The sequence below is a fragment of the Nyctereutes procyonoides genome, unplaced genomic scaffold, assembly GCF_905146905.1.
Source record: "Nyctereutes procyonoides isolate TBG_1078 unplaced genomic scaffold, NYPRO_anot_genome, whole genome shotgun sequence".
Lineage (NCBI taxonomy): Eukaryota > Metazoa > Chordata > Mammalia > Carnivora > Canidae > Nyctereutes > Nyctereutes procyonoides.
The window spans coordinates 20648032-20674786 of NW_026575048.1; the positions used below are offsets into that span (position 1 = coordinate 20648032).

The following is a 26755-nucleotide window of genomic DNA, read 5'->3' on the forward strand; positions in this document are numbered from 1 at the left end:
ATTGTGTGATGTGGACACAGACAAAGATTGTGTTGCTAGTGACATCATGTCGGGCTGGTGACACCACTAGTCATTAGGAATGTTTAGTTCAAGACAGAACCCTTGGCTTGTGGGGAAGATGGTCCCGGGCCCCAAGTGTGTCACTGTGGTCTGTAGGAACCGTCTCTGATAGGGACGGCGCTATCCAGCCGGTGTGGTCTGCCCTGTCTGCCCTCATGCATCTCTACAGCCCCAGTGGCTCAGTAAATATTTTTTTTAAGTTTTTATTTATTTATTCATGAGGGACACAGAGAGAGAGGCAGAGACATAGGAAAAGGGAGAAGGAGGCTCCCTGCGGAGAGCCTGCTGTGGGACTCCATCCTGGGACCCCAGGACCACACCCTGAGCCGAAGGCAGATGCTCAACTACTGGGCCACCCAGGCGTCCCTCAGTAAATATTTTTTTAATAACCGCAGGGGTTCCTTTTAAATCATATGAAACTAGTTACACTATCGAGGACAAGAAGCTTAGAAGAAACTTTGTCTGTATCCGCATCTCTCCCACTGATTGAAGAGAGCAGGCTCCAGTGAAGGAAGAAAAAGTTCCTGGAAGGTATGTGGGTTCCAGACACACCCTACGCTCACTCATGCCTCTGTGCCATCCCACTGGCGCTCCCTCCTCAAGACAAGCCCTTCCCCTAGTAACCTTCTACATTTTGTCCAGGATCCCACATGTGCACCTTCTCTGTCAGGTCTTCCTTCAAGGGACCTCTGTCAGGTCAGATCCCTTCAGTTTTTCTGATTCAACGCTGGTAATTTTCACAAGTTCAAAGCAGTCTTAGGGTGAGAAGGAGGAGTTGGCAAGCAGGTCCTATATCTGCACCTCAAGTAGTAACAAGATCTGCAGTAATGGGGAAAATGTGTCCACTGGGTCTGAAGTAGTTGCTCCAAGGCTTTGCACTTCAGCATGTGGTGTGACAGGGCCTGCGATGCAGACTACAGGCCTGGGGAGGAGGATAGAGGACAGCTGGGAAGCTGAGAACTAGGGTTTTAGAAGCCATAAATCTTCAGCGAAGAAGAGTAGGTCTTTCTACCATGGATGCCTCAGGGCAGCACGCCGGGAATCCACGAAGGAGCACCGGTGAGGGGCCTGTGCCACAGGTACGGATCTGGGGGAGAATGAAGAGCCTCCATGCAAAACCCCACTGTACCACTCACTAGCATAATCATAAGCAAATCAGTTGGCTTCCCGCAGTTTAGTTTCTTCAGCTATAAAATGGTCTCCCGGGGAGCTGGAACTAGATTCCTGCACTTTTCCGGAAGGCGTGAGCAGCTCATCCAGGGACACGTTCCAGGCCTCCCCGGGGGTTCCCTGGACAAAAGAGGTTTCCCGGGGGGACGTTTCCACTTCGTGGTTCTCTCTGACATCATCCGGCTGGATCTCTTTAAACAGTTTACAGAACGCTCCGACATCCACAATGCACTCTCGCGGCACCTCCGCATCAGCCGCTTTCACAGACGGGAAGACCCGGGCGGGGGCCAGCGCGCGGGATCGGCCCGTGCCCAGACGCCGCTCGGGTGCCCGGCGCGCTCCCGGGGGGCGGGGCCACGGCGCGGGGCGGGGCCGGCGCGCGTCACGTGACGCCCGGCCCGGAAGCGCTCGCTCCCGAGACCCCCCAGGTGGCGGGGTCGGGAGCTGCCGCCGGGAGCCAGCGCGGAGGTCGAGGTCGCGGGGATCCCTGCAGTTTCCCGCTCCCCTCATCCGCCGCCATGGCCTGGACCAAGTACCAGCTGTTCCTGGCCGGGCTCATGCTCGTCACCGGCTCCATCAACACGCTCTCGGCCAAGTGAGTGGGGGCCCGGCCGGGAGGGGAGGGGGCTCAGCCGGACCTGCCGCGGCCCGCGAGGGCGTCGGTGACCCCGCGCACCTTCCTCGCCCTACCCCTCCTCGGCTCTCCTTTCCCGGCTTCACCGGCTCGCCCGGTTTCTCTGGTCGGTTCACGCGGTCTTGGGGCCCCCAAGGAGCGCGAGGCCCGAGGAAATACGGACCATGGCCGCGTCCCTGGCCGGAGGACCCGAGCCTGGGCTTTAATGGCCATGTGCCTGATCCCAGCGAGTCACCTCACGTCTCCACGCCTCAGTTTCCTCATCTTTAGACGGGAGGGTTGGAGCAGTTCCTCTCCGGCCCCTTCCAACGCTGGCGTTGGAGCCCGGGCCCTCCAGGGGCTGTGGGCAGGGGTGGGGTGAAGGGGCAGTCCCACACTTGCGCACACGCTACAATAGAAGCCATGCAGGCCGAGGAACCGGTGAGCGGGGGAAGGCTGTGGATAGGGAAGGGGCTACCCGCCCCCCCCCCCCATGGGCTCCTCGTGGAGGAGAGGTCACAGCTGGGCCTTGACGTTTTGGTGGGATTTCTACATGTGGACTTTGGTGGAGACAGGGAACAGCAAGTCCACATCGAAGTGTATTGTAACCAGCACCAAATGCCCAGGCCAGATTTTATCCCACAATCAAAGAAGAGCTTTTGAGCAGGGAATGGTTATGATGAACCTGGTGGTCAGGTTGCACTAGTTTAGTGCAGGGAAGACTATTGCAAAGCTGCTACTGCATAGCAGGTGGGGCAGTGAGGCAGGAAAGGACCAGACAGGTGGGAGAGACCAGGTGCAGAATGAAGCTATAAGGCCTGACCCACAGGATCAAGAGACAGTGACTCCTCCAGGATTTCTGCCTGGGAGAACAGAAGCCTCATTAATCCAGACAGGGAGGGCAGGTGAGCAGCTCAACTCTGATGCATGACAGTGAGGTGTTTTGTGGGACTATGAAGACAGGCCCCAGGAGCTTGGGGATTGAGGACCCAGGGCTGTCATGAGGCTGAGGGGTTGAGCATCGCCTCCTCTGTGTAATGTACAGGAGACCCAAGAGGCAGCCCCTTCGCTTGGCAGTGCTTTGTCTCTTGCTCTGCCCTCTCTGTTTACCATCTCAGAACCCCCAGTACCCAGATCCTGGCCTTTCTCTGAACAGATTCCAAGATGCATATGGAAAAGAGTTGATAATGGCCCTCTCCCAGCCAGACCTAACTTCTCGCTGGGCCCTGCCAGGCTCCACAGCAAGGGGGAGTCACAGTCACCCTCTGGGCTGTGCTCCAGGCCCCTAGGGAGTGGGGGACTAGTCATGTCTTATTCTTCCTTAAGGTGTTTGATCACATGCTCCAGAGGAGAGGTCTGGGAGAGAGGTATCCTGTTCAATTCATCAAACACGTGTAAGGTGCCTGCAGGGTTTGAAGCACTGACTGGACTCAGGTTTGAAGTAACCAAGAGAAGAATTGAGTTGCTTAAAATCAAAGGTGAAGGGGACAGAACATACACACTTGACAACCACAGTGTTCTCCTTCACAGGAATTGGAGCTCTGGGTGGACACCCCCCTGCCCCCTGTCTCTAGTTGGGTTCTGCCTTGAGCTATCTTGAGCTGGTCTCCTGAGCCCTGTGGCCTCCTGAAGGTCACTGCTTTTGCTGAGCCGTTAACTATAAAGGAAATTCAACACAAGAGCTCCCATCTCAGGATCTGAATGCAACAAAACAAGTCATCTGTCTGTCCATCTGTCATACCAGCCAAGGCCTCAGTCAAGTGCTTAGAAAGTGGCTGTAGGTCAGCCAGGGCTTCTGCCCCCACAGAGAGTCAAGATTGTCAGTTGTCACTGGGGTCAGCTGTGCTGACTCATCTCCTCCTTCGTCAGGGAGGAGGCCAGGGGAATCCAGGGCCCCAGGAGGCCTTGTCCTCAGGCCACCTGAGAAGCAGGAAAGAGATCCCCATGTGGGGACCCAGCCTTTGGCCCCGTCCACTGCCAGGTTGTCTGATGTGGGGCCTCTCGAGAGCCTCCCTATCTCAGGTGGGCCCCAGAATTGGATCCTCAACAGCAGGATCCTCTCAGCCAGACTATGAGAAGGATGCCCTCAGAGAGAAAACATGAGACAGCAGCTGTGTACATTCTGGTGGGAATTATTGATTTGAAGTCACACCCTGACCTGCAGTTTCTGGCAGGGACCAACAAACTAGGACATGACCACAGCATATGCTAAGCAGCTGCCATAACCAGTGCCTGCCCCTGCTGCAGCCACCTTTTGTGTGTTAGTTTAATGAATTCTCATAACCAGCCTATGAGGGAGATAAACTCCTTGTCCTCTATCAGGAAACTGAGGTATGGAGAGATGGAATTCCCTGCCTGATTTCAACTCAGCCATTAAGTGGCAGAGTCTATATGTGAGCCAAAGTAATCTGGCTCGAGAATCCAGGCTCTTAACCATCAATATGAGATGAGCTAGGGCTCCTCTAGTCATTTTGGGGGGCATTTAAAGCTGTTAGAAACATAGAAGTCACCCATCCTAATCCCCACAATTTATAGTGAAGGATTCATTAGAAGTTTCTTCTTGTGACCAGCTGGCTGGTGTCAAAGTGAGAACCAGAACCTAGGTCTCAGCATTTTAGTCTGATCCTTTTACATTGACTACCCAAAATCCCGCTTCCCTGGGGATCTCACCAGAGTGCCCTCCCTTTGGGGCTGGGCATCAAAGCTCTGTCCTGGCCCAAAGGATCCTGCTGTCATCCTACTTATTTTCCCACTGGAGCCAGGGTGCCTTTCAGGTTCTCATTTAGCCTTTCCAGTAGCCTCTTTCAGTTCCCCAGCCTGTAAAAGGAACATGTTTCCATCCCCAGGTCCAGAGATGAAACTTGGTGGAGGAGGAAGTGGGTGAGCACGTGCTACCTGCTGTGTTGGGACCACAGGGCAGCTCTCCCCTGGAGGCGGCCACTGTGCCTGCTTAGCAGGTTCAGGTAGGCTGCAGGAGACAGACCTGTCCTTGCTGGGATGGGGGCAAGGGTCCATCACATACTCAAAGGAGAAAGCCACCTGGCAGGCTGGCCCTTTGGTCCTGGCTCTGGACGTTGGCAAAGGGCCCTTCGCAGTGAAGGGGCTGTTTCTCCTTTCAGTGGCTGCTTTCTCACCCCTTGCCAGGACCTACTTATGATGCTAATACATCTCCTGCATATCAAACATCTTCCTCCCCCCCCCTCCCCGCACTGCTTAGGGCAGTCTGCCTGAACTAGTGCCTATTTGGGGTCCTGCCCATTTGAGAGCCCCATTCTCCTGGGGTTCTGCACATAAAGAGCCAGGGTCAAGCAGATGCTCACCAAGTGTGGCTCTGATGCCCTTCTAAATGCTGCAGGCTGTGAAGCCCATGCCACCGGAGCAGGGCCAGGGGGTGACTTCTCCAATGGTCTGGCCCCTGATGTGGGGACACTGCCAGGAAAGTAGCAGGAGGCCTGGGACCTCTGGGCCTCTAGTAGAGGAGGACTGTCCCTATCCTTTCTGTGTCAGCTCTAACTTTTGCCTTGGTGGCTGCCCCCACCCTTAGGTTCCATGAGCTTGCAGGGGGTGATTGCTTCACAGGGGTTCCTGCACCAGCCACAGAAAGCCTTAAACCAGGGGGTAGTGTGTAGAGTGAAAAGAGTACAAGGCTTGGAAGCTATGGGAGTAGATGAGTCACTGGGCCTCTCGAAGCCTCAGGTTCATCTGTAAAATGGCTGTGACTTCCCTTCCTTCTACCCAGACACAAGGTAGGATCTACTGAGGAAGACTTGGTAAGACTTTGAGGACAGGCCTCGTGATCCTTTATCACCAACTGCTGTGACACCCAAAGAGTGGAGCCGCCCTGCAGCCTTCCTGAAGATCCCAGGCAGGCGAAAGAAGCTGATTCACTGGGCTTGATAAGCCTGGGGCGCCAGAGGAAGTAGCAGAGATTCTGCAGGGAACTGGACACGCAGCTGTCACTCTGAGGCAGCCACATCAGCCACTTCCTCTGTCCATCCACACCCTCTGCCCTCTCACGTGGCCGCACGCGCCACTCCGAATGCTGAGCTTTGAGTTTGGCGGGGCCAGAGTGACTTACCCCCAGCAAGGGGAGCTCACCCCCAGCCTGCCAAAGCCCCTTCTCGAAGAAGCTGGTCTCCTGGCTCAGTCAGTACAGCGTGCAACTCTTGATCTCAGGATTGTGAGTTCAAGCCTTGCATTAGGTGCAGAGATTACTTAAAAAAATTTTTTTTAATTTAATAAAAAAGTCATAAACTGGTCTCTGCCAGCAGAAAGCATCTCTTGATGTAGCATCGGCCTGACCCTCATGGGTCCCCACAGGCCTCCTTCTGCCCATAAGACCATGGCTTTTCTTTAGAAAACAGTATCTAGAAAGAAAGGAAGGCCCATCCGCAGACCTGGCCCCTCTCCAGTGCAGCCAAGGGAATGGGAAGAATTTGGAATAAGAAAGTGATGAGAGAAATTCAGGTGTTGAAGAAGGGGCATGGAACTGGACATAGAGACCCCTGGGGACTAGCCCTTCTCGGCACCAGATGAGCCCTGTGTCCTTTGGCTTTTTGTCTGTCAAATAAGGAGCTTTCTGAGATGATGGTTGAGTTTCTTCTGTGTCAGCATTCTGTGGCTCTGTGGCCCTCCAGCCACCTCTGCTTCAGCCCAGAGCATGGATGCACTCCCAGAAGCTTTCAGGCTAGAGCAGAGCTAGGCCATATTGACCCAAAACAAGGGGAGAGACTCCTGCGTCATAGAGGGGAAGGAGGGAGAAGGGGCAGGAAAAGACTTTCACTGACTACCTGCCATGCACCAGCTCTTCTGTATCTTATATCATTTATTACTTTTGATGGTTCATCAGTGTTGGCATTATTATCCTCATTTTATAGATAAAACTATTAACTTGTCCAACCTGTGAGGCGTAAAAGTCATGAGTTTTCCTTGTATCCTGCTGCCTTTTCTGAATGTAAATTTGAGCAGATGGATTGGGCCCTAGACATGCCCGTTGTTAACTATAGGAGTCTGAACCCCGTCCTCTCCCCCCCTCTGCCCCAAGCCATCAAGTCCCCATATGTAAAATGAAGAATATGAAGTGCCCAAGTGCCCAGCACAGGCCTGGCATGAAGTCAATATGCAGTGAAGTGTGCGTTTATAAAAACATGTAGTGAAGTATTTTTGCAAACAGCTGTCCCACCTTAGGAGCCTGTCATCAACCAGTCAACTGAGGCTGGATTTTGGCTCTTGTTGCATGCTATCTGGGGTCTGTTTGTGCCTATGCAATGAGCTGAAGCCTATTTCAAGACCAGGATTCTTAGCCTGACTCCAACCCCAAATCTCTGCAGGCCTGAACTCCTCCCTGCCTGAAGGAAGGCTGGGCCTGCCGACACCCAATCCTTTGGACTGCAAGCCTGCCCCAGGTATCCAGATACAAAAAGACTCCATTTCCCAGGCTGGGAACACAGCCAGCCCCAACTTGTTGAGGCATACCCACACCTTGGTGAAAGCAGAGAAGGCCCTAGCAGCAGAAGAGGGAGTGCAGCATCAATCAGCCTTAGGGCCAGCTCTGCACTTGGGGCCCACTCCTGGGTACAAGCCCAGCTGGTCCCACCAGCAGGTGGCACCTTGCTTCATGCAGACATTGTCTCTGAACTCTAGTCCTGCCTATATGCAAGGTGGAGTCTGGAAATCCCACTTACTCAACAAAAAAATGTTTGAGCTTCGGTATGCCAGGAGCTGGCGATCCAGAGATAGAGAAATTGCTGGATGCCGGGCTTCCACCCTCTCAAGTGGTAATGACTCTAGAACACATACAGTGATCTGATGTGTGAGTTATCATTACTGTAAGCTGTGTGGAGAGTAGCCCAGGGGAGTTCCAGGAGACGGCTCGACCATTAGATCTGGGGGTCTCCTGGAGCCTGCCATGTACTCTGGCTATAGTGCCATGATGAGGAAGGGGCTTCCACACATGCCCTCGCCCTAAGCTTCTAGTTGACCTTTACGGGCTTGGCAGGCCCTCCCTCTTTCCTCCTGGAAGAGCCCTGGCTCCAGCTCCCGGAATTTCCATCTCTGACTTGCTCTGGGGCAGTTGGCTCTGCACTCTGGTAAGGCATGACCTCTTTACTCTTCCTTGATGCTCCTCTGTTACACTCAGTTGCCTCACCCAGGCCCTCCCAGTGTTCTTTCTGCAAAAGCAAGCCTGAGTTGGAGAGCAGACACCACTGGTCTGTGGCCCTCACCTGCATCCCATGTCCTGTCCAGCCTGGGGATCCAAGAGCCAGAACTTGCAGCAGATTGGACAGAAATGAGACCCCAGAGAGCAGGTGGTTTCTGTAGCAGGGGCTTTCTTTGCCCCATTGGTACTGGGACTGGTTACAGCCTGGTCCCCTGACCCATGAGACCTCCCCACCCTTCAGCTCTCCTTTGATTCTCACCATTCCCTAGAACCACAAGCCCTCCTAACTGCCCTTCTTGGCATCTTTGGGGTGGGTGGGGTCTCTGGCTGTGAGCTCACTCACTGTGAACTAAATTTGCCATAGACCTGTTTTGTTCACTGGCCCCGGGGTATGTTCAGATCAATGAGTAGATGTGGTCTCCCCCCCGCCCCCCATGGCTGATGAGGAATTCTCTCGCCATTCAGCCTGCCCTTTCTGCTGCCAGTGTCCAGGCGTTATGCCCGTGCCCGGGCTGTGGCAGAGAGCTCCCTGTTCCCCTCCCCAAACTCAGGCCACGGAGAAGCCAGAGCTGGCCAGGATCTTTGTCAAACGTAGGCCCCAACCAGTGTCCCAGGCTTGTAGCACTGTGCGGAGCACAGGAAATAAAAGGCTTCCACTTGCCTTTTGAAACCTCAGGCTTGTTGCAGAAATGAGCCAACAGAGTAGGGCTGGGTACTACCATGTGGCTGCTCTTGACAGACTTTGCAAGGAAAGTCATTTAAGAAAAAGAAGTCCTGGGCAGCCCTGGTGGCGCAGCAGTTTAGCGCCGCCTGCAGCCCAGGGCGTGATCCTGGAGACCCAGGATCGAGTCCCATGTCAGGCTCCCTGCATGGAGCCTGCTTCTCCCTCTGCCTGTGTCTCTGCCTCTCTTTCTCTCTCTCTCTCTCTCTCTCTCTCCATGAATAAGTTAAAAAATAAAAAGAAGTCCTGAGTCTTGTATTTTAGACACAGCTACCACCTATGCATGGGGTGCTGCAGAAGGAAGGGCCCCAAGGCCCACAAGATACTGCCCTGGGTCTGCCTTGACTCAACACAACATGAATAAATAAAATCTTTAAAAAAAAAAGGGAGGGGTGGGAAAGTCTCCAAATATCTAAAGGACTTTTTTTTTCTTTAAGATTTTACATATTTATTCATGAGAGACACAGAGAAAGGCAGAACAAGCAGGCTCCCTCTGAGGAGCCTGATGCAGGACTCGATCCCAGGACCTCAGGATCAGGACCTGAGCCAAAGGCAGATACTCAACCACTGAGCCACCCAGGTGCCCCTCTAAAGGACTTATGGGGGCAGCCCAGGTGGCTCAGCGGTTTGGCACCACCTTCGGCCCAGGGTATGATCCTGGGGACCCAGGACGTTGGGCTCCCTGCATGGAGCCTGCTTCTCCCTCTGCCTGTGTCTCTCATGAATAAATAAATAAAATATTTTTTAAAAAATAAATAAAGGACTTTTAAATAAAAGAGATTAGACCAGACCCCAGGAACCCAACAAAGCCCAGCAAACATGAAATTTGGGGAGCAGGAGCTTTTAGTTCATGGATGGCAGACAGTACAGGAGGATTGGTGGTAGCTGCCCAGGGCACTATGCTGTGAAGAATTCTGGGCTTGTGTCAGGTTGCTGGGGAAGCATGCCATACTGTTATGCCATCTGCCAGGGTGCTGGCTGGGAGGCCACTCCACTAGTGCCATGGACTTGCCACCTGCTTTACAGTCAGTGCTAGAAAGACCCTCCAAACCTTTTAGGTTCTATGAAGGTGACTGGGTGGTCTTTGTCAGCTAGTCATTTCCCAAGGGCCCAAAGGCCCTTGTAAACCACAGACTTCTGATATTTTTTGTGCTATGGGTCCATTTGATGGTCTGATAAAGCCTAGAATATTGTTTTTAAATGTGTGATTAAGGGATCAGATTACAGAAAAAGCCACTTATTTCAAAATAAAGTTATCAAAACACTGAAAAAGCCAATTTGTGATGCCGTAACGCATGTGTATATGCTTCTTAACACAAAAAAAATTATTAGCAGCGGGTCTAATTACTGTAATTTTGTAGAGGCGACGAGTGTAAATGCCACTTCCTGGTGTCTGCAAGGATTCTAACGCGCTGATAACAGTAGCAGTGACTTGTGTGTGTGGCAAAGTCACAGGTCCTATGGGGCCACATTCACAATGTGAAGAAATGCTATATTTCTGCTAAAGGCATCTAGGTCCCCACTTTCTGTCCTCAATCCCAGATGAAGGCTTTGTGCTGCAGAAATGGGCCCCTTGGCAAGGGAGTCTCACACTCGTCCAAGTCCCTTAAGTCTGGCCTCTTGGCATTGAGAGGAGCAATGTCCTCAGACACAGGGTCCGGGGCTGCAGAGCTTGCACACTGCCAAAGGTTTGACTTCTCTCTCCACTGCAGGTGGGCAGACAACTTCGTGGCACAGGGCTGTGGAGGAAGCAAGGAGCACAGCTTCCAGCATCCCTTCCTTCAGGTATCTGCCCTATCCCGCCCCACCTCCTGCTGCCCCCAGGAGGCCTCAGGTCAGGTGTCCCCCTCCAGACCCTGCTGCTTCCTGACCTGGGGCAGAGCCTTTCCCAGCTCTCAGGAAGAACCGGGAAGAACTGTCCACTTCCCTCCCTCCCTCACCAGAACAGAGACCAGGGTGTGAGAGCCCACGGAAGAGGGCAGAGGGCACAGCCCTCTCTGGGAGGGCTATGGCAGTCCCGGTGGGCAGCCACACCCTGACACTGTAAGGCCAGCCCTGGGGATGATGAAAACATCAACCCCAGTAACAAAACCTGCTCTGCATCCATGGGAAGCCCAGACTCCACTGGGATAGGGCAGACAAGGTAAATGGAAGGCAATTTCTTGCCAGACTGGGAAGCAGAGGCCTATATTTCAGCCCCTGCCCTCCCAGCCACTTGCTCTGTGACCTGAAGTCAGTTCTTGAGCCTCTCTGGACCTCTGTTTCTCCATCTGGAACTTGACCACAGATTGGCCTAGATCGCTGGTTTTCAGACCAGGCTTTATGCGGTTTTATAGTGTTTCTGCCCACATGTTTCTGGTGTTTAGGCCTTACCTAGGAGGTAGTCTCTGGTCTTCCACACACAGCAGCTCTGCTTTTGTCTGGTTTATGTGTCAAGTTACAGGTAAGCTTCCCTCTGAAGAAAAGCTGTGTTAAGATTTCATCAAAGGTGATTCTCCTACCAGTTGTAAACTTCTAGGGTTCTGTCCCTGCAGGCAGTGGGCATGTTCCTGGGGGAGTTCTCCTGCCTGGCTGCCTTCTACCTGCTTCGGTGCCGAGCGGCAAGGCACCCAGACGCCAGCATGGATCCCCAGCAGCCCTTCAATCCCCTCCTTTTCCTGCCCCCTGCCCTGTGCGACATGACGGGGACCAGCATCATGTATGTGGGTAAGTAGCCAGGCCACGCTGAAAAGGGCCCCGCAGGGGCACTAGTGAAACAGCCACCCCTGCCCCGGCTCACCTCACCCCTGCCCCCCTCCCATACACAAGATTTACTGAGCACATACTATGTGCAAGGCTGGTCTTCAGCCATGAGGGCACCTCAGTGAATAGTGAATAGATAGCCTTGACCCTCAGCAGCTAACATCGTGTGTCTCTCCTCTCCTAGCCCTGAACATGACGAGTGCCTCCAGCTTCCAGATGCTGCGAGGAGCAGTGATCATATTCACAGGCCTATTCTCAGTGGCCTTCCTGGGGCGGAGGCTGGCGCTGAGCCAGTGGCTGGGCATCCTTGCCACCATCGCAGGGCTGGTGGTTGTGGGCCTGGCCGACCTTCTGAGCAAGCATGATGATCAGCACAAACTCAGCGAAGTGATCACAGGTGCGATGAGGGCTGGGGACGCAGGGGCTGCCCGTCCTCTCCTGTCCTCAGTCAGTCAGGGAACCCAGCACAGTCAGCAGACTTCTGCAAGCTCTTCTCTATGCGAGGCCCTGGGTGAGGGAGTATGGGAAACCAGTGGACTTGGGCACACATCTGCTCTCGAGGTGCCAGATAGAGCACAGAAAGGCACACACAGCATGAGAAAGGAATAGTTAAGGAGCGGGAGGTCAGAGGAGGGACGTTTGTGCCATGAGAAACACACACATACTGCTGGGTACACATACTCCTGGATCTGGGAGAGGGAGGGAATGAATATCTGTTAAGTGTCTACTATGTACTCAGCTTGGCATCATCCCCACTGTCCCAGAAAGGAAGCCTGGCAGCCTATTCTATAATGACAGGATCCCTCTGGTCCTGAGGATGGACTAAACCAGAAATGTCTATCGCAAAGTCTTGTGCACCTCAGAAGACATGCTTATAACCCTGTTGTTCCAGTCACAGGCCCAGGTGGGCCCCTGGATCTTCTGGAGGCTTGGCCCAGAGTGGTAATAGTGCTTGCTCTGCTGGCCTGCCCCACCCCCCAGGAGCCAGGAGACCAGGCATGGGGCTGTCATGACTGTCTGGTGAACCATGTGGTGCCCTACAAAAGTCAGGGGCTCAGGGGGTGACCATGTCCCTGTAGGAGCCGTCTACTCCAGCATGGAGCCCACCACCCTGCCAACAGCTCTGTGGCCGTGCTCCATCCCTTCCCCCCACCCGCACCCCATGCAGCCCAATCGCACCATGGTTCTCATTTCCCCCCAGGGGACCTGCTGATCATCATGGCCCAGATCATTGTCTCCATCCAGATGGTGCTCGAGGAGAAGTTTGTCTACAGGCATAATGTTCACCCACTGCGGGCAGTTGGCACTGAGGGTATGTGAGCACAGGGGCTGGGGAGCACGGTACTGCTGCGGGGGCACCCACACAATGCTAGCATGTGGAGGAGATGCACAAGTAGGAATGCGGGGCAAGGTGCCCTCACCCATAGGGAGAGGGGGAGGGGCTCATCCCTTCACGTGTGTGCTGACAGAGACTCTGACCCAGGAGCTGGGGGGGATGAGGTTGAGCATAAAGGGAATGAGCACCCCACTCTAGAGGAGTTGGCCAGCGAGGAAGGACCAGATGGTGCGTTTGAGCTCAGACCACTTATGCTCAAGGGTTGCTTCACTAGCCAAGCACATCTGAGGGTCTTCAGGACAGGGAAGGTATGTTCGAGCTGCAACAAGAGTGAGAAGGAAGGAACGGATGTGGGGAGCTGGCCATGAGTATCGAAACCAGTAAGGAGTAGTTGGGTGACTTACAGATTTGACGTTGGGACAATGAGCAGGAATTGAATAGTTCAGGGTCTTATGGAGAACCTTGAATGTCAAACAGATTTAGATTGTCAATGACAGACAGGGAGGAACCACCACAAGTTTGTGAGCGGGAAGGTAACTACCCAAACCTTTAAGGTAACTACCAAACCTTTAACTACCCATTTAAAAATATGAAACCAGCAGGCAGATTAGAGCAGCACCAGCCAAGCATGGCCTGTGGATCAATCGGGGAGCCGTGTGTGCGCCACGGGCTTCTGGCACAGCGTTAATCATCTCGATCAAGCACATTGTTTGCATCCACTCTTTTTTTCCCTAGCAAGACTTTCTTAATGAAGCAGTGCATTGATTTACATTCTGGTCCACTCCTGGTCACAGACCAGCGACCCTGAATTAGAAAACCATGTTTCTCCACGCTTGTGAGAGCAGTGTCGCCATCACAGCTGCCATTCTTTTGTAAATGAATACAATGGAATTTAAAAGTGCCAGAGAACATTGTAAAGATAGCCACTGTTTTGTGAAAGTGTGCATGTGTGTATGTGCCTGTGCATACATATACAGGTCATGATATAAAATGTAGTTTTTATCCTTGCTCAGATTATAAAATATGATTATAGTGGAGCAGGGCAGCTGGAGCCCCCTCAGTAGGCCACCGTGAGTTCCAGATGAACAGGTAGCTCCAGGCCCTGACAGGGAAGAGCTGGCGTGAGGTGCCCCAGGATGGGGGCACTGGCCGGGAGGGAGACCAGTGGAGCCCCTGCTGGGCAGGCTGAGCTGCCGGTGAGGGGCTGGGGGCGTGGGGGCTGAACAGAAGGTGCAGCATGCTTCTTCCACTCCCACAGGCCTCTTTGGCTTCGTGATCCTCTCCCTGCTGCTGGTACCCATGTACTATATCCCTGCCGGCTCCTTCAGTGGAAGCCCCCGAGGTACGCTGGAGGATGCGCTGGACGCCTTCTGCCAGGTGGGCCGACAACCGCTCATCGCCCTGGCGCTGCTGGGCAACATCAGCAGCATCGCCTTCTTCAACTTCGCGGGCATCAGCGTCACCAAGGAACTGAGCGCCACTACCCGCATGGTGCTGGACAGCCTGCGTACCATTGTCATTTGGGCGCTGAGCCTGGCGCTGGGCTGGGAGGCCTTCCACCCTCTGCAGATCCTGGGCTTCCTCATCCTGCTGACAGGCACTGCCCTCTACAATGGGCTGCACCGCCCACTGCTCACCCGCCTGGCCAGGGGCCGGCCCCTGGCAGAAGAGGATGAGCACGAGAGACTGCTTGGTGGCTCCCGGACTCCCATCAATGATGCTAGCTGAGCCTCTCATGGGTTCTCCGCTGCTACCTGGATGCACCTTGTCCACCCTGAGGCCGAGGCCACATAGGCTGGTGAGCCTCCCGTGTCTTGTTCCCAAAGGCCTCACTGCACCCCTCCCCAACGCCCCTTCCCCCTCCAGGGCAGCTGCTGCCACAGGAGATGACCAGACACCCGGGTCCTCCTTTGTCACCACCCCCTGCAACCCCCACAGGCCTGAGCACAGTGACCGACCCCTGCCAGGCTCCCCTCAACCCCCAAAGCCCCTCCTGCAGCACTAGCACTAAATCATGAAGTGGAATTGCAGGAACTAACAACTGTAAGGTTTCCTCCTAAAACATAAGCTAAATTTGGTTCTCCAGAGAAGAGAGGTCAGTGAGCAAATTCAAACCAGACCTAAGCGCCGTGTTTTCTAAAATTGCAAGTTATTCGCCAACCCTGTCTTGGAGACCTAAGTCTTAGCTGGATTGTGCACAAACTCAGCAGATGTCCCCCAGCCCCTTACCTAGTGGCCCTGGGCCTTGGAGTCCTTGTCTAGAAAGCAGAAGATGCAGATGTTGTGGCTTCGGTGCCTCCCAGCCTCTGCTGGGCCCATCCTGTGGGAAAGGAGGAGCCCATTCTTTGCAAAGGCTCCTCTACCCTCTGTGCCTCCTCCCCATTGGTGTCCTGGCTACCACACTCTGAAGGCTTCCCTGCCTGGGACAGATGACAGGGAATTCCAAGCAGCTCTTCAGAGCAGTTTTGATGAACTGCTTCACCTTCCATTTTAAAGATGAAAAGACTGAGGCCCAGAGATGTAAGTGGTTTTACAAGAGGGCACTCCTGCAGTGGACTCTGGCCGAGCAGCCTCGTGATCTGCTGCAGGCTGGGATCCAGAGCACATCTGGACTTCAGCCGTACTCCCAGCAACCTGACTCCATAGATATCCCCCCGGGGTAATGAATTTGCCAGGACTCCACCATTTAGAGGAATTCTGGTCTCCTAGACATGAGCTAAATGCTTAACACTAATCCTCTGGTGTAACAACCTGCACAGGTGGGTGTAGATGAGGAAGCCATGGCCCAGAGGTGGTTAACTGACTTCCTCACAGAACCAGGATTTCAAGCTAGGTTTGCCTGATTCCAGACCTCCAGCCCCACCCACCGTACAGGTCTCCCTGGGGTCTTTGGGGTACATTTCCCAAGGCCGGAATAAAAGCTTCATTTGCTGTTGTCCTCCCCACCCTGAAGAGAGGGGACTGGCATTGGGGGGCCCCAGGGAGTGAAGCAGCCCTTCCTTATGGAGTTCCTCACTCCGTGGCAGTTTCTGGAGCCTCAGTCCATTTTTCTGGGCAGCTCAATCATAAAACAAAACACCAAATGCCTTCCTTAAAATAGATTCTGGGGGAAGGGATCTATGACAAGCAAAGCCCTTAGGCTGTGTGGGAATCAGCAGGTTATTACAGTTTGTTGGGAGAAGAGGGCCTGTCCATGCCTCCAGCTCTGCGTCTCAGGGGCGGCCCCTGAGCTTCCATGGGCTGTGGCCCAAGGATTACAATCCCAGAATTTAGCCAACTGTATGGAGAACGGATGTGCTCCAAGGGCTGTGAATCCATGAAAGAAAAACAGGAGACAAATGTGTAAAGAAAATTCCAGCACAGCGTGATGTGCATAAGAGGCCCTTTGTATGAGATACAAAGGAGGCCTTACAGGGAACTCTAGAACTAGAACACTGAGAGCGCCACTGGAGCTGGTTGGTAGGGAATGGGCAGGAGTCTCCCAGGCTGGCAGGATGGGATAGTAGGGGTATTCCAGGAAAAAGGAACAGCTTGTAAGAAGCACAGAAACATGTAAGTGAGGTATTCGAGAACTGCAGGTAACTAGACCGGTATGCCTGGCAATAAGCATGCTGTGCTAAAGGTGGCCAGAGACAAGGTCAGAGAGGTGGGCAGGCACCCATATGGTGCTGTGCCTTTTAGACTGTTAAGGCGTGAGAACTCTATTTGTAGACAGTAGAGTACCAGACTTCTCACCGACCCCTCATCACAGTGGACCCACGGAGTGTCCCCCCATACAGTTGCTTCCCTTTTCTTTCCTTCTTCCTTCATTCTTTTTTTCCCTCTTTTTAAAAGTTGTAAAATACAACAGAAAACCATCTTGACCATTATTAAGTGTCTGGTGGCATTAAATACATTCACATCGTTGTCCCACCACCCCCACCATCCATTCCCAGAACTTTTTTATCTTCCCAAACTCTATAGCCATTCAACATGCAACACTAACCCTTTCTTTCCCCTGAGCCCCTGTCAACCACCGTCGTACTTTCTGTGAATTTGGCTATGCACCTAATGTAAGTGGAATCCTACAGTAGTTCTCCTTTTGGGTCTTGTATGTTGCCTACCTCAATGCCTTCAAGGTTTTTCCTTGTTGTAACATGTCAGAATCAACTTTCTGAATAATAGGCAGAATAATATTTCATTGTTGGTATGCAGCACATTTTATTTATTCATTTGGGGCTCAGTTGTGAATAACATCACTGTGAGCATTAGCGTACAAATACAAATAGGTTCAAGTCCCTGCTTCTAGTTCTTTGTATACCCAGAAGCAGAATTGCTGGGTCGTGTGGTAATTCTACATTTAATGTTTTTGGCTGATCAACATACTGTTTTCCACTATGGTTGCACCAGTGAAGAAGGGTTCCATGAAATCACTGATTTTGTAATGACATCTCCCTTGACTACAATACACGTTAACTGGAGAACATTTAGAAAACGCAAGAGAACAAAGTGCAGAAAATAAATCTTTATTCTAACTACACAGATGTACATTTGACCGGGATGTGTATGACCTCCAACAGGAAGGGAAGGGGTGGTTTCCCTACAGGGCTCCTACTGCACTGCTGGGGAGTGTGGTCCCAGACGACAGCGTCAGATCCTGGCTGTCCCCCGACCCTAGTCCTGGGTAACGTTCATGCGGTCAGACTGGCTTCTGAGCCGGATTCGTGGGGTGTCCCTGGAAGGGCCACGTTCTAAGTCTGTCTCCTCATCTTTAAAAGCCACGTCAGGGCTGATAGGGCAAAACATAAAATGTCCGAACAGTGATTTGTCTTGAGAAACGCGCTCTACAAGCGCACCACCTACGTCTTCAGAACAGTGCTTCCTTTTTTCAGCCACGAGGCCCCGAGGACGACCGTCCGATCCCTCGAAACGGCACGGCCGCAAGCTCCCGCCTCCTTTCACTTCTCCAAGTTCCCATTGGCTGGTTCGTACCGCCGTCCGCGACGTCCCCGTTCTCCCCTCCAGTCGCCGCGCGCGCCGGGCCTCCGGCCTGTGCTCTCATTGGTCCCCCCCGCAGTCGCTCTGCGCCAGGGGCGTTCCAGAAGCAGCCACTGAGAGTTGCCGAATTCGGGTTTTAAAAAACGCCGCGAGGGTAATCGACAGAGCGGGTCCTTGGAACCGAGGCGGCGCCGGGGCCGGCCGAGCAGTCTACTGGTCCTGGGCTCCCGCAGACGCCAGCCTAGGTCCCCGGACCCCAAAGGCCGAGAAGGAGCCGCAGGGCCACCACGCCTGGCGCCCGCCATGGGCCCGCGCCGCAAGCCCGAAGTCCCGAAGAGGCGCCCCGCGAGCCCGGCCCCCAGCGCCCCCCGGCGGGGCCCCTCCTTAGGTAACCGGCCGCAGCCGGCCTCCCCGCTCCCTGGCCGTGAGGTGGGCACGGCCGCATCCAGGTGCCCATTCCACGGACCAGAAGACCGAGCTCGCGCGCGGACCCCGGGTCCGAATCTGCCGACTTCCGGCCGGCGCTCCCCTGCCGGCGGGCAAAGCCGTGCCGCCTACAGCACCTGCTCGGGCCCGGCCCAAGTTCCAGGCCCCGCAGGGACCCGGGAAAGCAGTTAGAGGAGCAGAAAGGATGGGCCCAGGCGGCCTGGCACCTAATACTAAGTCTTACTACTAGTAGCGTTTATCGAGTACTAACCCCTACCAGGCATTGCGTTCCGCTGCTTGGGTGATTTATCTCAACTTTACATTGTGCCCATTTTTCAGATGAGAAAACTGATGCGCAGGCAGACCAAGTAACTTGAGGTCACACAGCTTGCTCCAGCAGACAGGATTTTTTTTTTAAGTGTTTGTGCTTTTGTTTTTTTTTTTTTTAAACTGCAGAATTATTGGCAGCTTTTTGTGACAATTTCAAACGGTTCTACTTTCAGAAGTTGCCTTTCCAGGTGTTGGGGTGTGTGTCTGTTTCTTCAGTGAGTGGTGGTGTTGGGCCTCAAGTAGAGCGCTCTCACTTTGTTCCCTTCCTGAGGTTATTTATGGGTCCGGAAAGAAGACTAGTTTGTGGTCTTCGGTTTCTACGCTCTGTGGTCTGGCGGATGGGAGGCCCACTCAAGCAAGAATTGTTCTGGCAACAACTGCTTTACTTGTCTCCTGCAATCTAGTTAAGAGCAGGGTGGGAAAAAAAAAAAAAGTGTATTATGGGTTATTTTCTTCCCTAAAGATTAATAACCTTTGCATCCAGCCAGCTAGCTTGCTGAATTCTCTTGTTAATTTATTGTTCAATTGCTTCAACTGAAATGGTTAAATAGGCTATTGTCTGCAAATAAGGACTTTCGAATCTTTTTCACTTTTCTATATTTTATTTCTTAGTGTGTTGGATTAGTGAAGCCCTGAGATTAGTATTGAAATAAGAGAAGTGGTTTGGCCACCCTTGGCCCATTTCTTTTCTTTCTTTTTTAATAGTAAACTCCATGCCTAGTGTGGAGCCCAACGTGGAGCTTGAACTCTCAATCCTGAGATCAAGACCTGAACTGAGATCAGGAGTCCCACACTTAACCAACTGAGCCACCCAGGTGACCTCAACCCCTGTTTCTTTCTTTTTTTTTTTTTTTTAATTTTTTAAAAGATTTTATTTATTTATTCATAGAGACACAGAGAGAGAGAGAGGCAGAGACACAGGCAGAGGGAGAACCAGGCTCCATGCAGGGAGCCCGACGTGGGACTCGATCCCAGGTCTCCAGGATCACACCCCAGGCTGCAGGCAGCACTAAACCGCTGCACCACGGGGGCTGCCCTCCACCCCTGTTTCTAATTTTTTTTTTTTTAGATTTTTTTTTTTAGATTTTTTTTTTTTTACTTTTATTCATGAGAGACACACAGACAGAGGCAGAGACACAGGCAGAGGGAGAAGCAGGCTCCATGCAAGGAGCCCTGTGCGGGACTCGATCCCGGGTCTCCAGGATCACACCCTGGGCTGCAGGCGGCGCTAAACTGCTGCACCACCGAGGCTGCCCCCCTGTTTCTAATTTTAACACGAATATTGTTAAGTATGCCATTGCTGTTACTCTTCAATGTAGAAGCATCCTTGTATTCCTGGTTAAATGAAAGGTTTTATCTCAGATGGATACACTCAGCATTTCCTGGCCGTCCTCCTGCACTTGTCTGGCAGTCTTGCTTTTCCATTCTCCCCATTGACTATTCCATACCTTTTTCTTCAAATTCCTACAACTCCAGCCTCCCAACTCGCTCTCAGTTGATAATGACCTTGTTATGTGCTTGCTTCACTTAAGGAAGCCCCCAGACTGGATTCCCCTTATTTTCTCACAGCAGAGACCCCTGGTCTCCCCTTCCTATCAAAAGCCACTCACTCCTCCTACATGGGCTCTTGGTCCTATTTTTCTCTCACCTTCACTGGGCTTTCTGTTGTCCTCTCCACTTGCGCTTGGAATTCAGTTCATTGGCATTCCACAAATGTGCTCCGCTCTTTCTGATCCAGAGACAAAGAGCAGGGGTGCTTCTTGTCCCCACATCTCTGTCTCTCATACTCCCCATTTCTCTAATGCCCTTCATAACTACCTTTTTTTAAATAGCCAGACTTAAGACCACACGTGTGTGTTTCCCCTCTTCCCAGGCTTCCCTGGAGCCTGGGTGAACCTCGTCTGGCTCCCCACAACTACTTCCCCTCCTTCTAGTGCACTCGAAGTACTCTTGTCAAGGTCACCAGCTACTTTAATGTTGCTAAATCCAATAGACCTGTCCATGTCCTTTTCTTGCTCTGAGAAGCATTTGACACAGGGAGCCACTTCCTGCTAGAAACATTCTATCCCCTTGTCACACACTGCGGTTCCAATCTAGTGTCCTTTACTGCCTGTGCCACCTCCCCACAACAACTTGACGTTGGACTTCTTGCTGTCCTCCTCCTCCTTTCCTTCCCTGGTTGGTCTCATCCCTTCCCAGGACTCTGCATACCACTCCTGCATCAACAGTGCTCACATTTGTATCTCTAGCCCAGATTTCTCCTCTGACTCCAGATCCCCCCATACCTAGCTGCCTTTCTACCTGTGGGCTCTGGGGTATGTCAGTGGAGCACGTCTAAAACCACACTTTGGGGGCACCTGGGTGACTCAGTGGTTGAGGGTCGGCCTTCAGCTCAGACTGTGATCCCAGGGTCCTGGGATGGAGTCCTACATTGGGCCCCCGGTAGGGAGCCTGCTTCTCCCTCTGCCTGTGTCTCTGCCTCTCTCTGTGTGTCTCTCATAAATGAATAAATAAAATCCTTTAAAATTTTTAAGAAATAAATTAAACCAAACTTTGGGTTACTCCCTCCAACCTCTTCGTGCCCAGTTTCCCCCACTTCAGTGAATGGCACAGCACTCTCTAGTTGTGCAAGCCAGAAACCTGTGAGACATTCTTTTCTCATATCCCCATACACAAGTAGGTCCAGGCAGTTCTGCCTCCAAGTCAAAACCTGAATCACACCACTTGTCAGCTCTACTCCCACCCACCAGTCCCCACCACCAGTATCCTGGCCTGGCTGCTGCTTCACTTCTACTCTTGTCCCTTTCAGTTCTTTCCTCGCTCTGCACCTGGACTCCTTGTTAAAATGTAAGTAGATTGGGGTGCCTGGGGGGCGCAGCCAGTTGACTATCTGACTCTTGGTTTCGGCTCAGATCCTGATCCTAAGCTTGTGAGATGGAGCCCCACAACGGGTGGGCTCTGTGCTCAACATGGTGTCTGCCTAAGATTCTCCCTCTCCCTCTGCTCTCTCCCTATTTATTTGAGAGAGAGAGAGAGAGAACGAGCAGGAGGAGGGACAGAGGAGAGGGAAAAGCAGACTCCCTCCTGAGCAAGGAGCCCCGCAGGGGGCTCCATCTGAGATCATTACCTGAGCCGAAGTCAGATGCTTAACCAACTGAGACACCCAGGAGCCCCAATAAATAAATCTTTAAAAAATAAGTAAATAAAAGGTAAGCAGATCTCCTCTCTGTCTTGCTTAACTCTCCCACAGTTTCCCATGACATTGGGATTAAAAATACCAATTCCTTATGTTGACACTGCAAGACCCAACTCTTGAACATCTAACCCTAGTTCTTCCCCATGATCTCTCTGGTTGGTTACATTCATTACTGCTTATTCTGTGGCCTGGGTTTCACATCTCCTACTCCTCTGAGGTTATTTATTACACATGTTTTTCTCGGAGTCTCTTTTTTCCCTGTTAACTCCAATTCCTCCAGTGTTGGTCATTTTGTTTATTGAGTTTGGTTCCTTCCTTTCATGGCATTGTCCTTCTCACATTGGGAAGATTGGGTTGTGGTCATCCTTCCATTTTCTGTGACTGCCATGTCTGTCTATTAAAGGCTGCCTCCTAGTGACTGTGGATTGCCGACCAGTGGTGGGGGGAGCATGGCTCCTGAGTGTGGGGCCGCCTCCTTTCTCCTCAATGTCACCAGTCCCCTGGACACTGGCCTGTTTCTCTGGCCCACATTCCCTACCCAGAGATAATGTCTCCAGTGCCAGCTGCGGAGCACAGGCATCTCTGGGTTGCCTCCCTGTCACCTGTTTACTCATGCAGCTCTTCTAAGAGTCTGTAATTAGTTCACTAATAAATCCCCCAGCCCCAACGTGGATTTACTATGTGGTGTGGCTGGACCTTGAGTAACATTTCTGAAATTAATTTTCTTCTTCAAAATGTAAGTTTTCAAGATGCCTGGGCAGCTCAGCGGTTGAGCCTCTCCCTTTGGCCCAGTGCGTGATCCCGGAGTCCCGGGATCGAGTCTCACATCAGGCTCCCTGCATGGAGCCTGCTTCTCCCTCTGCCTCTCTCTCTCTCTCTCTCTCTCATGAATAAATAAATAAAATCTTAAAAAAAAAATGTAAGTTTTCATGTAGTTCTTTTTTTATTCTTTGCTCAGCTTATGAGAGGTTCATTCATTTTTTGGGTCCTTGGTTTTAATTATCCAGGCAGAGAACTATTCTTTGTTTTACTCTCTTTTTCATTAGTTTGGTTTATTATCTTGAATATTTGGTTATCTGCTTTTGGTTTAATTTAATAATTCTCTTCCTAACACTTGAGTTGAATATTTAGGTGTCTTTTAATGCTTTCCTTTTCTAATGGAAAATCAATCTTGAGCCTGTATGTTTTCTTCTAGTACCATTTAGCTATAAGTTTTGAGATGTAGACTTTTGATTCATTTCTAAATAGTCAATATCCATTAAATTTCCTCTTCGACTTTGTTTTGTATTCTTGTGTTTTTAATCTCAGATCAGAGTTTGGCTTTTGTGACCTATACTTTGGGGGGTATTTTTAAGATTTTTTTTTCTTTTTTGTTGTTTTTGGAACCAGGCTTTGAGCCAAAGGCTCTGGCTCCATAGCCTGGTGACCCAACACGGGCACCAAGTTATGCACATCTCCTTGGCCACAAATAAGCTCTGGCCAATTGTCTTCACCTCTTTGGGCCTCAGGATAACTGAGACAGGGAACTGTGCTTGAAAACCTCACAGATTCGTTCCAGGTCTTTAAAAAAAAAAGAAAAGAAAAGAAAGACTTAAACACAAAGTAACTGAGTTTCCAATCTAGATGGGAAAGATAGGAGAGATGCCCAAAGTACTGTGGGGCTCAGAGCAGGGAGGTGACCTATCAGTTTGGACGCAATTGAGAATCAGGAAAGCCTTCATGAATCAATTTAGAAGCAATTGGGAATCAGGAAAGCCTTCATGAAGAATTGGCATTTAAGATAATACCCTTAAAGGATCATTATTGAGGGTAAGATCCTCAGAGGATGACTCATTCATTCAACCAATATTTATTTAGCAACTCTGCTGTTCAACAGTTGCTGAAGATAATGATAGTAAACGATAGACTGAAATCTGCTTTTGTGCAACTTAACAGACTAGTGATTTGATAGTTTGCCTATCTTAGCCAAGCTGTGAGGCATCTCCCATTGACCACTGTACTTGATGACCCAACTCTTCTGCTCAGGCACTTCTTCCCGTCACCCTGGTTCCCGAAAACGTCTAGTTATGAAGGAGATCCGAAAGCTTCAGAAGAGTACAAACCTGTTGTTAAGGAAGAACCCCTTCAGCCGCCTGGTGAGTTCCACCCGCCCCCATGCTACCTCCTTTCTTTAAATCTCCCAGGTGGTGGGGACCCTGTCATCTCTTGCCCAGAAGGCTAAGGGACCTCTTCTCTAACCTGGCAGAGGACTCTCCATCTTTGGAAACCATGGCCCACCAAGGACACCTTCTGGTTCTTTATGGAATTAATTTCTAAACCCTACCACCTCTGAAACTGTACTCTTTGATTATATAAATAGGAACCATCTCATCCATCCATGCTATCATCTATCTTCCTACCCTAGGAGATTGCCTCCTTCTCTCCCCACCACCAATAGGGGACACATGCCAATTCCTAAGCTTCAGGGAATGGACATCAGCTACTAGTTAGGTCCTAAGATTAAGGACCACGGAGGTATCACAGAAATGAAGATTCTTGGAGACTCATAGAAAGAGTCGACCTTCCCTTGAATCTCTCTTCTTTTACTGTCCACTCCCTCCCCACGCCACTCCCCTTGGCTCCCCATCCCCACTCCTTCACAGGTGAGAGAGATATGTGTTAAATTCACACGCGGTGTGGACTTCTATTGGCAAGCCCAGGCCCTGTTGGCCCTGCAAGAGGTAAGAAGGGGGCCCAGGTACAGTTGGGTGAGAACGGGGGAAAGGCATTCCGGAATTGCACAGGGTTGAGAGGCATGCCACACAGGATTCTTGCCTCTTGCCTCCTTAGAGAGAGCATCAAGGAACACCCAGGGTGTGGAGGCCGGATCCCTGTTGGGTGGTAGCAGAATTCCCAGGCTCCCCTTTACTCTGTGGACAGTCTTGCAGACAGTCCCAGAAACCCTCAGGGGACTAAGCACCGCGGGCTCTGAGAGAAGAAAGTAGCCCACGCCCCCTCGGGTGTCAGTCCTTGGACTCTTCTCTCTGCCCCCAGGCTGCAGAAGCATTTCTAGTTCATCTCTTTGAGGACGCCTATCTTCTCTCCTTACATGCTGGCCGTGTTACTCTCTTCCCGAAGGATGTACAGCTGGCCAGGAGGATCCGAGGCATTCAGGAAGGGCTTGGCTGAACCCTGGCCCCATCTCTGTAAGCCTTTCCTTCTTGCCAGAGAGAGAGCACCCCTGGGGGAAGAAGCACCCAGCTGCCCATCACTGGGATGGGCATTTATGTGGAGGAATTTCCATCCATGGTCCCTGCTGTCTCACCTTCCCTTTGTTCTCTAGGAAAGGTTTGACTTGGTTTTAGCTTGAATGCTTAGGAGTCTATGGTTCCTGTCCTTTTGAACAATGTTAAATAAAAATATTTATCTATTTACTAACGACCAGACAACACGAACCTGGCAGATTTCAGCCTCTGTTTTACAAGGACCAGATGACTCATTTTGATTAAGAGAAGTTTTCTTACTTTTGAAATTGCCTTGATAGTAAATGTGATACCTGACTTGCAGGGATGACGCCAGGGACACTGTCCAGAGCCAGGAACAGACCCGTGGAGCCCAAGGAGGTGCCCGGACTGGCCGTCTCTGAGCAGTGTGCATGTTACTTGTGTAATTGGTTTATTTAAGAAGGAGAAGACTGCATGGCTTTCCTCTGTAACAGAGGTAATACATGAGAAAATCAGCGTCATTCCAGAGAACTAAGTCTCCAAGGTTCACTTCATAATGCAAATTAGTCACATGACTGCGGAATCATTTTGAAGTTATCAGATTTTCTGGGCTATGGGAAAAAAGGATATTGTTTTATTATTCGAGATCTTCATGTACCTTTTAAATTTTTTTACCATATGTATATTTTCTGTAAAATACCAGGGAACAAAACAAAACGCGACCCCTTCTGTCAGCTGCATGGAGGAGCCTGGCACATCCCAGGCACAAATCCCTGTCCCTCTGTTAACCTCCTCATGAGTGGTGGCAGCAAGTGATGTGTGGGACCTGCTTGTCAACACACGTGTAGCTTTTTAAAAACTCAGTTGGGGTTAAAATAGAAAATCTTTAAGTCCTGGTGTTCTGGTTCCTTTGAGTAAATTCCTGTCAAAGTCATTCAGAAATTCTAGCTTGTAGAACTTATTTATAAATCATAGAAGACGTATCATGATTTATACTTTAGAATTTTTCATTCTGGGGTTTTAGAGTGCCTTTTCAAAGTTTTTACAGGTGTTTTTTAGAACTTCTTTGTGGAGCGATAATAAAAATAAGAATAATTCTTTAATGAAAAAACTGTAAAGCAAAATTACAGTTAGCGCGTATAGAGATACTACATTTTTGTGTGTGTGTTAATGTTGAGTTCTCCATCTGTACGCTGTTTTCCAAGCGGCCACCATTCAAACAAGAGAATGGCGGGGTGTGTTTGGGCTCCCATGGAGTAGAGTGTGAGCTGATAAAAACCTTGCCTCCTGTTCCAACCAAAAGCAGTTAAAGTGTTTTCCAGAGAAACGGAAAGTGCCACTGAAAGACTTTCAGACTTTGCATGTGATGGAAGTCACTTCTGACAGTGATACCTCAGGCAACCACATTCTGAGACAAACTGAAAGGAAGGACCAAGTTCTGTTGTTGAATAAATTTTAACCCTTTGGAAAAACCTCTTCCTGTTCCATAACAAGTCCTATTTATACAGACATCAAATAAACTATATTTACTTTATGAATATAAAGTTCTTGACAGAGTACTTTAATTAGAAGGTTATAGTCTGTCTTTAGTTGTTTGGATTTTTTTTTTTAAGATTTTATTTATTTATTCATGAGAGACACAGAGAGAGAGGCAGAGACACAGGCAGAGGAAGAAGCGGGCTCCATGCAGGGAGCCCAACATGGGACTTGATCCCCCGTTTCTAGGATCACACCCTGGGCTGAAGATGGCGCTAAACCATTGAGCCACCCGGGCTACCCTGTCTTTAGTTTTGGTTTTTTTGTTTGTTTGTTTGTTTGTTT

The 26755-nt window shown here is 51.1% G+C and overlaps 2 protein-coding genes across 2 annotated transcripts; both read left to right on the forward strand.

Annotated features, from left to right (window-relative positions):
- The first annotated feature begins 1612 nt into the window (after positions 1-1612).
- Positions 1613-17319, forward strand: SLC35F6 (solute carrier family 35 member F6). The gene is made up of 6 exons (XM_055327466.1): positions 1613-1825; positions 10437-10509; positions 11259-11430; positions 11651-11863; positions 12668-12778; positions 14061-17319. The coding sequence occupies exons 1-6, from the start codon at positions 1749-1751 to the stop codon at positions 14528-14530; spliced, it is 1116 nt and encodes a 371-aa protein (XP_055183441.1). The 5' UTR covers positions 1613-1748; the 3' UTR covers positions 14531-17319.
- A 592-nt stretch (positions 17320-17911) lies between these two features.
- CENPA (centromere protein A) lies at positions 17912-26468 on the forward strand. The gene is made up of 5 exons (XM_055327670.1): positions 17912-18167; positions 23757-23866; positions 24374-24451; positions 24765-24916; positions 25278-26468. The coding sequence occupies exons 1-4, from the start codon at positions 18083-18085 to the stop codon at positions 24897-24899; spliced, it is 408 nt and encodes a 135-aa protein (XP_055183645.1). The 5' UTR covers positions 17912-18082; the 3' UTR covers positions 24900-24916; positions 25278-26468.
- Positions 26469-26755: the final 287 nt, after the last annotated feature.

Excerpts from the sequence above, each read along its gene's own strand:
- SLC35F6 (XM_055327466.1), top strand. The coding sequence starts at position 1,749 with ATGGCCTGGACCAAGTACCAGCTGTTCCTGGCCGGGCTCATGCTCGTC. Across the intron at positions 11,431-11,650 it reads GACCAGCATCATGTATGTGG|CCCTGAACATGACGAGTGCC; the intron begins GTAAGTAGCCAG and ends CTCCTCTCCTAG. Across the intron at positions 11,864-12,667 it reads ACTCAGCGAAGTGATCACAG|GGGACCTGCTGATCATCATG; the intron begins GTGCGATGAGGG and ends ATTTCCCCCCAG.
- CENPA (XM_055327670.1), top strand. The coding sequence starts at position 18,083 with ATGGGCCCGCGCCGCAAGCCCGAAGTCCCGAAGAGGCGCCCCGCGAGC. Across the intron at positions 18,168-23,756 it reads CCGGCGGGGCCCCTCCTTAG|GCACTTCTTCCCGTCACCCT; the intron begins GTAACCGGCCGC and ends TCTTCTGCTCAG. Across the intron at positions 24,452-24,764 it reads CCCTGTTGGCCCTGCAAGAG|GCTGCAGAAGCATTTCTAGT; the intron begins GTAAGAAGGGGG and ends CTCTGCCCCCAG.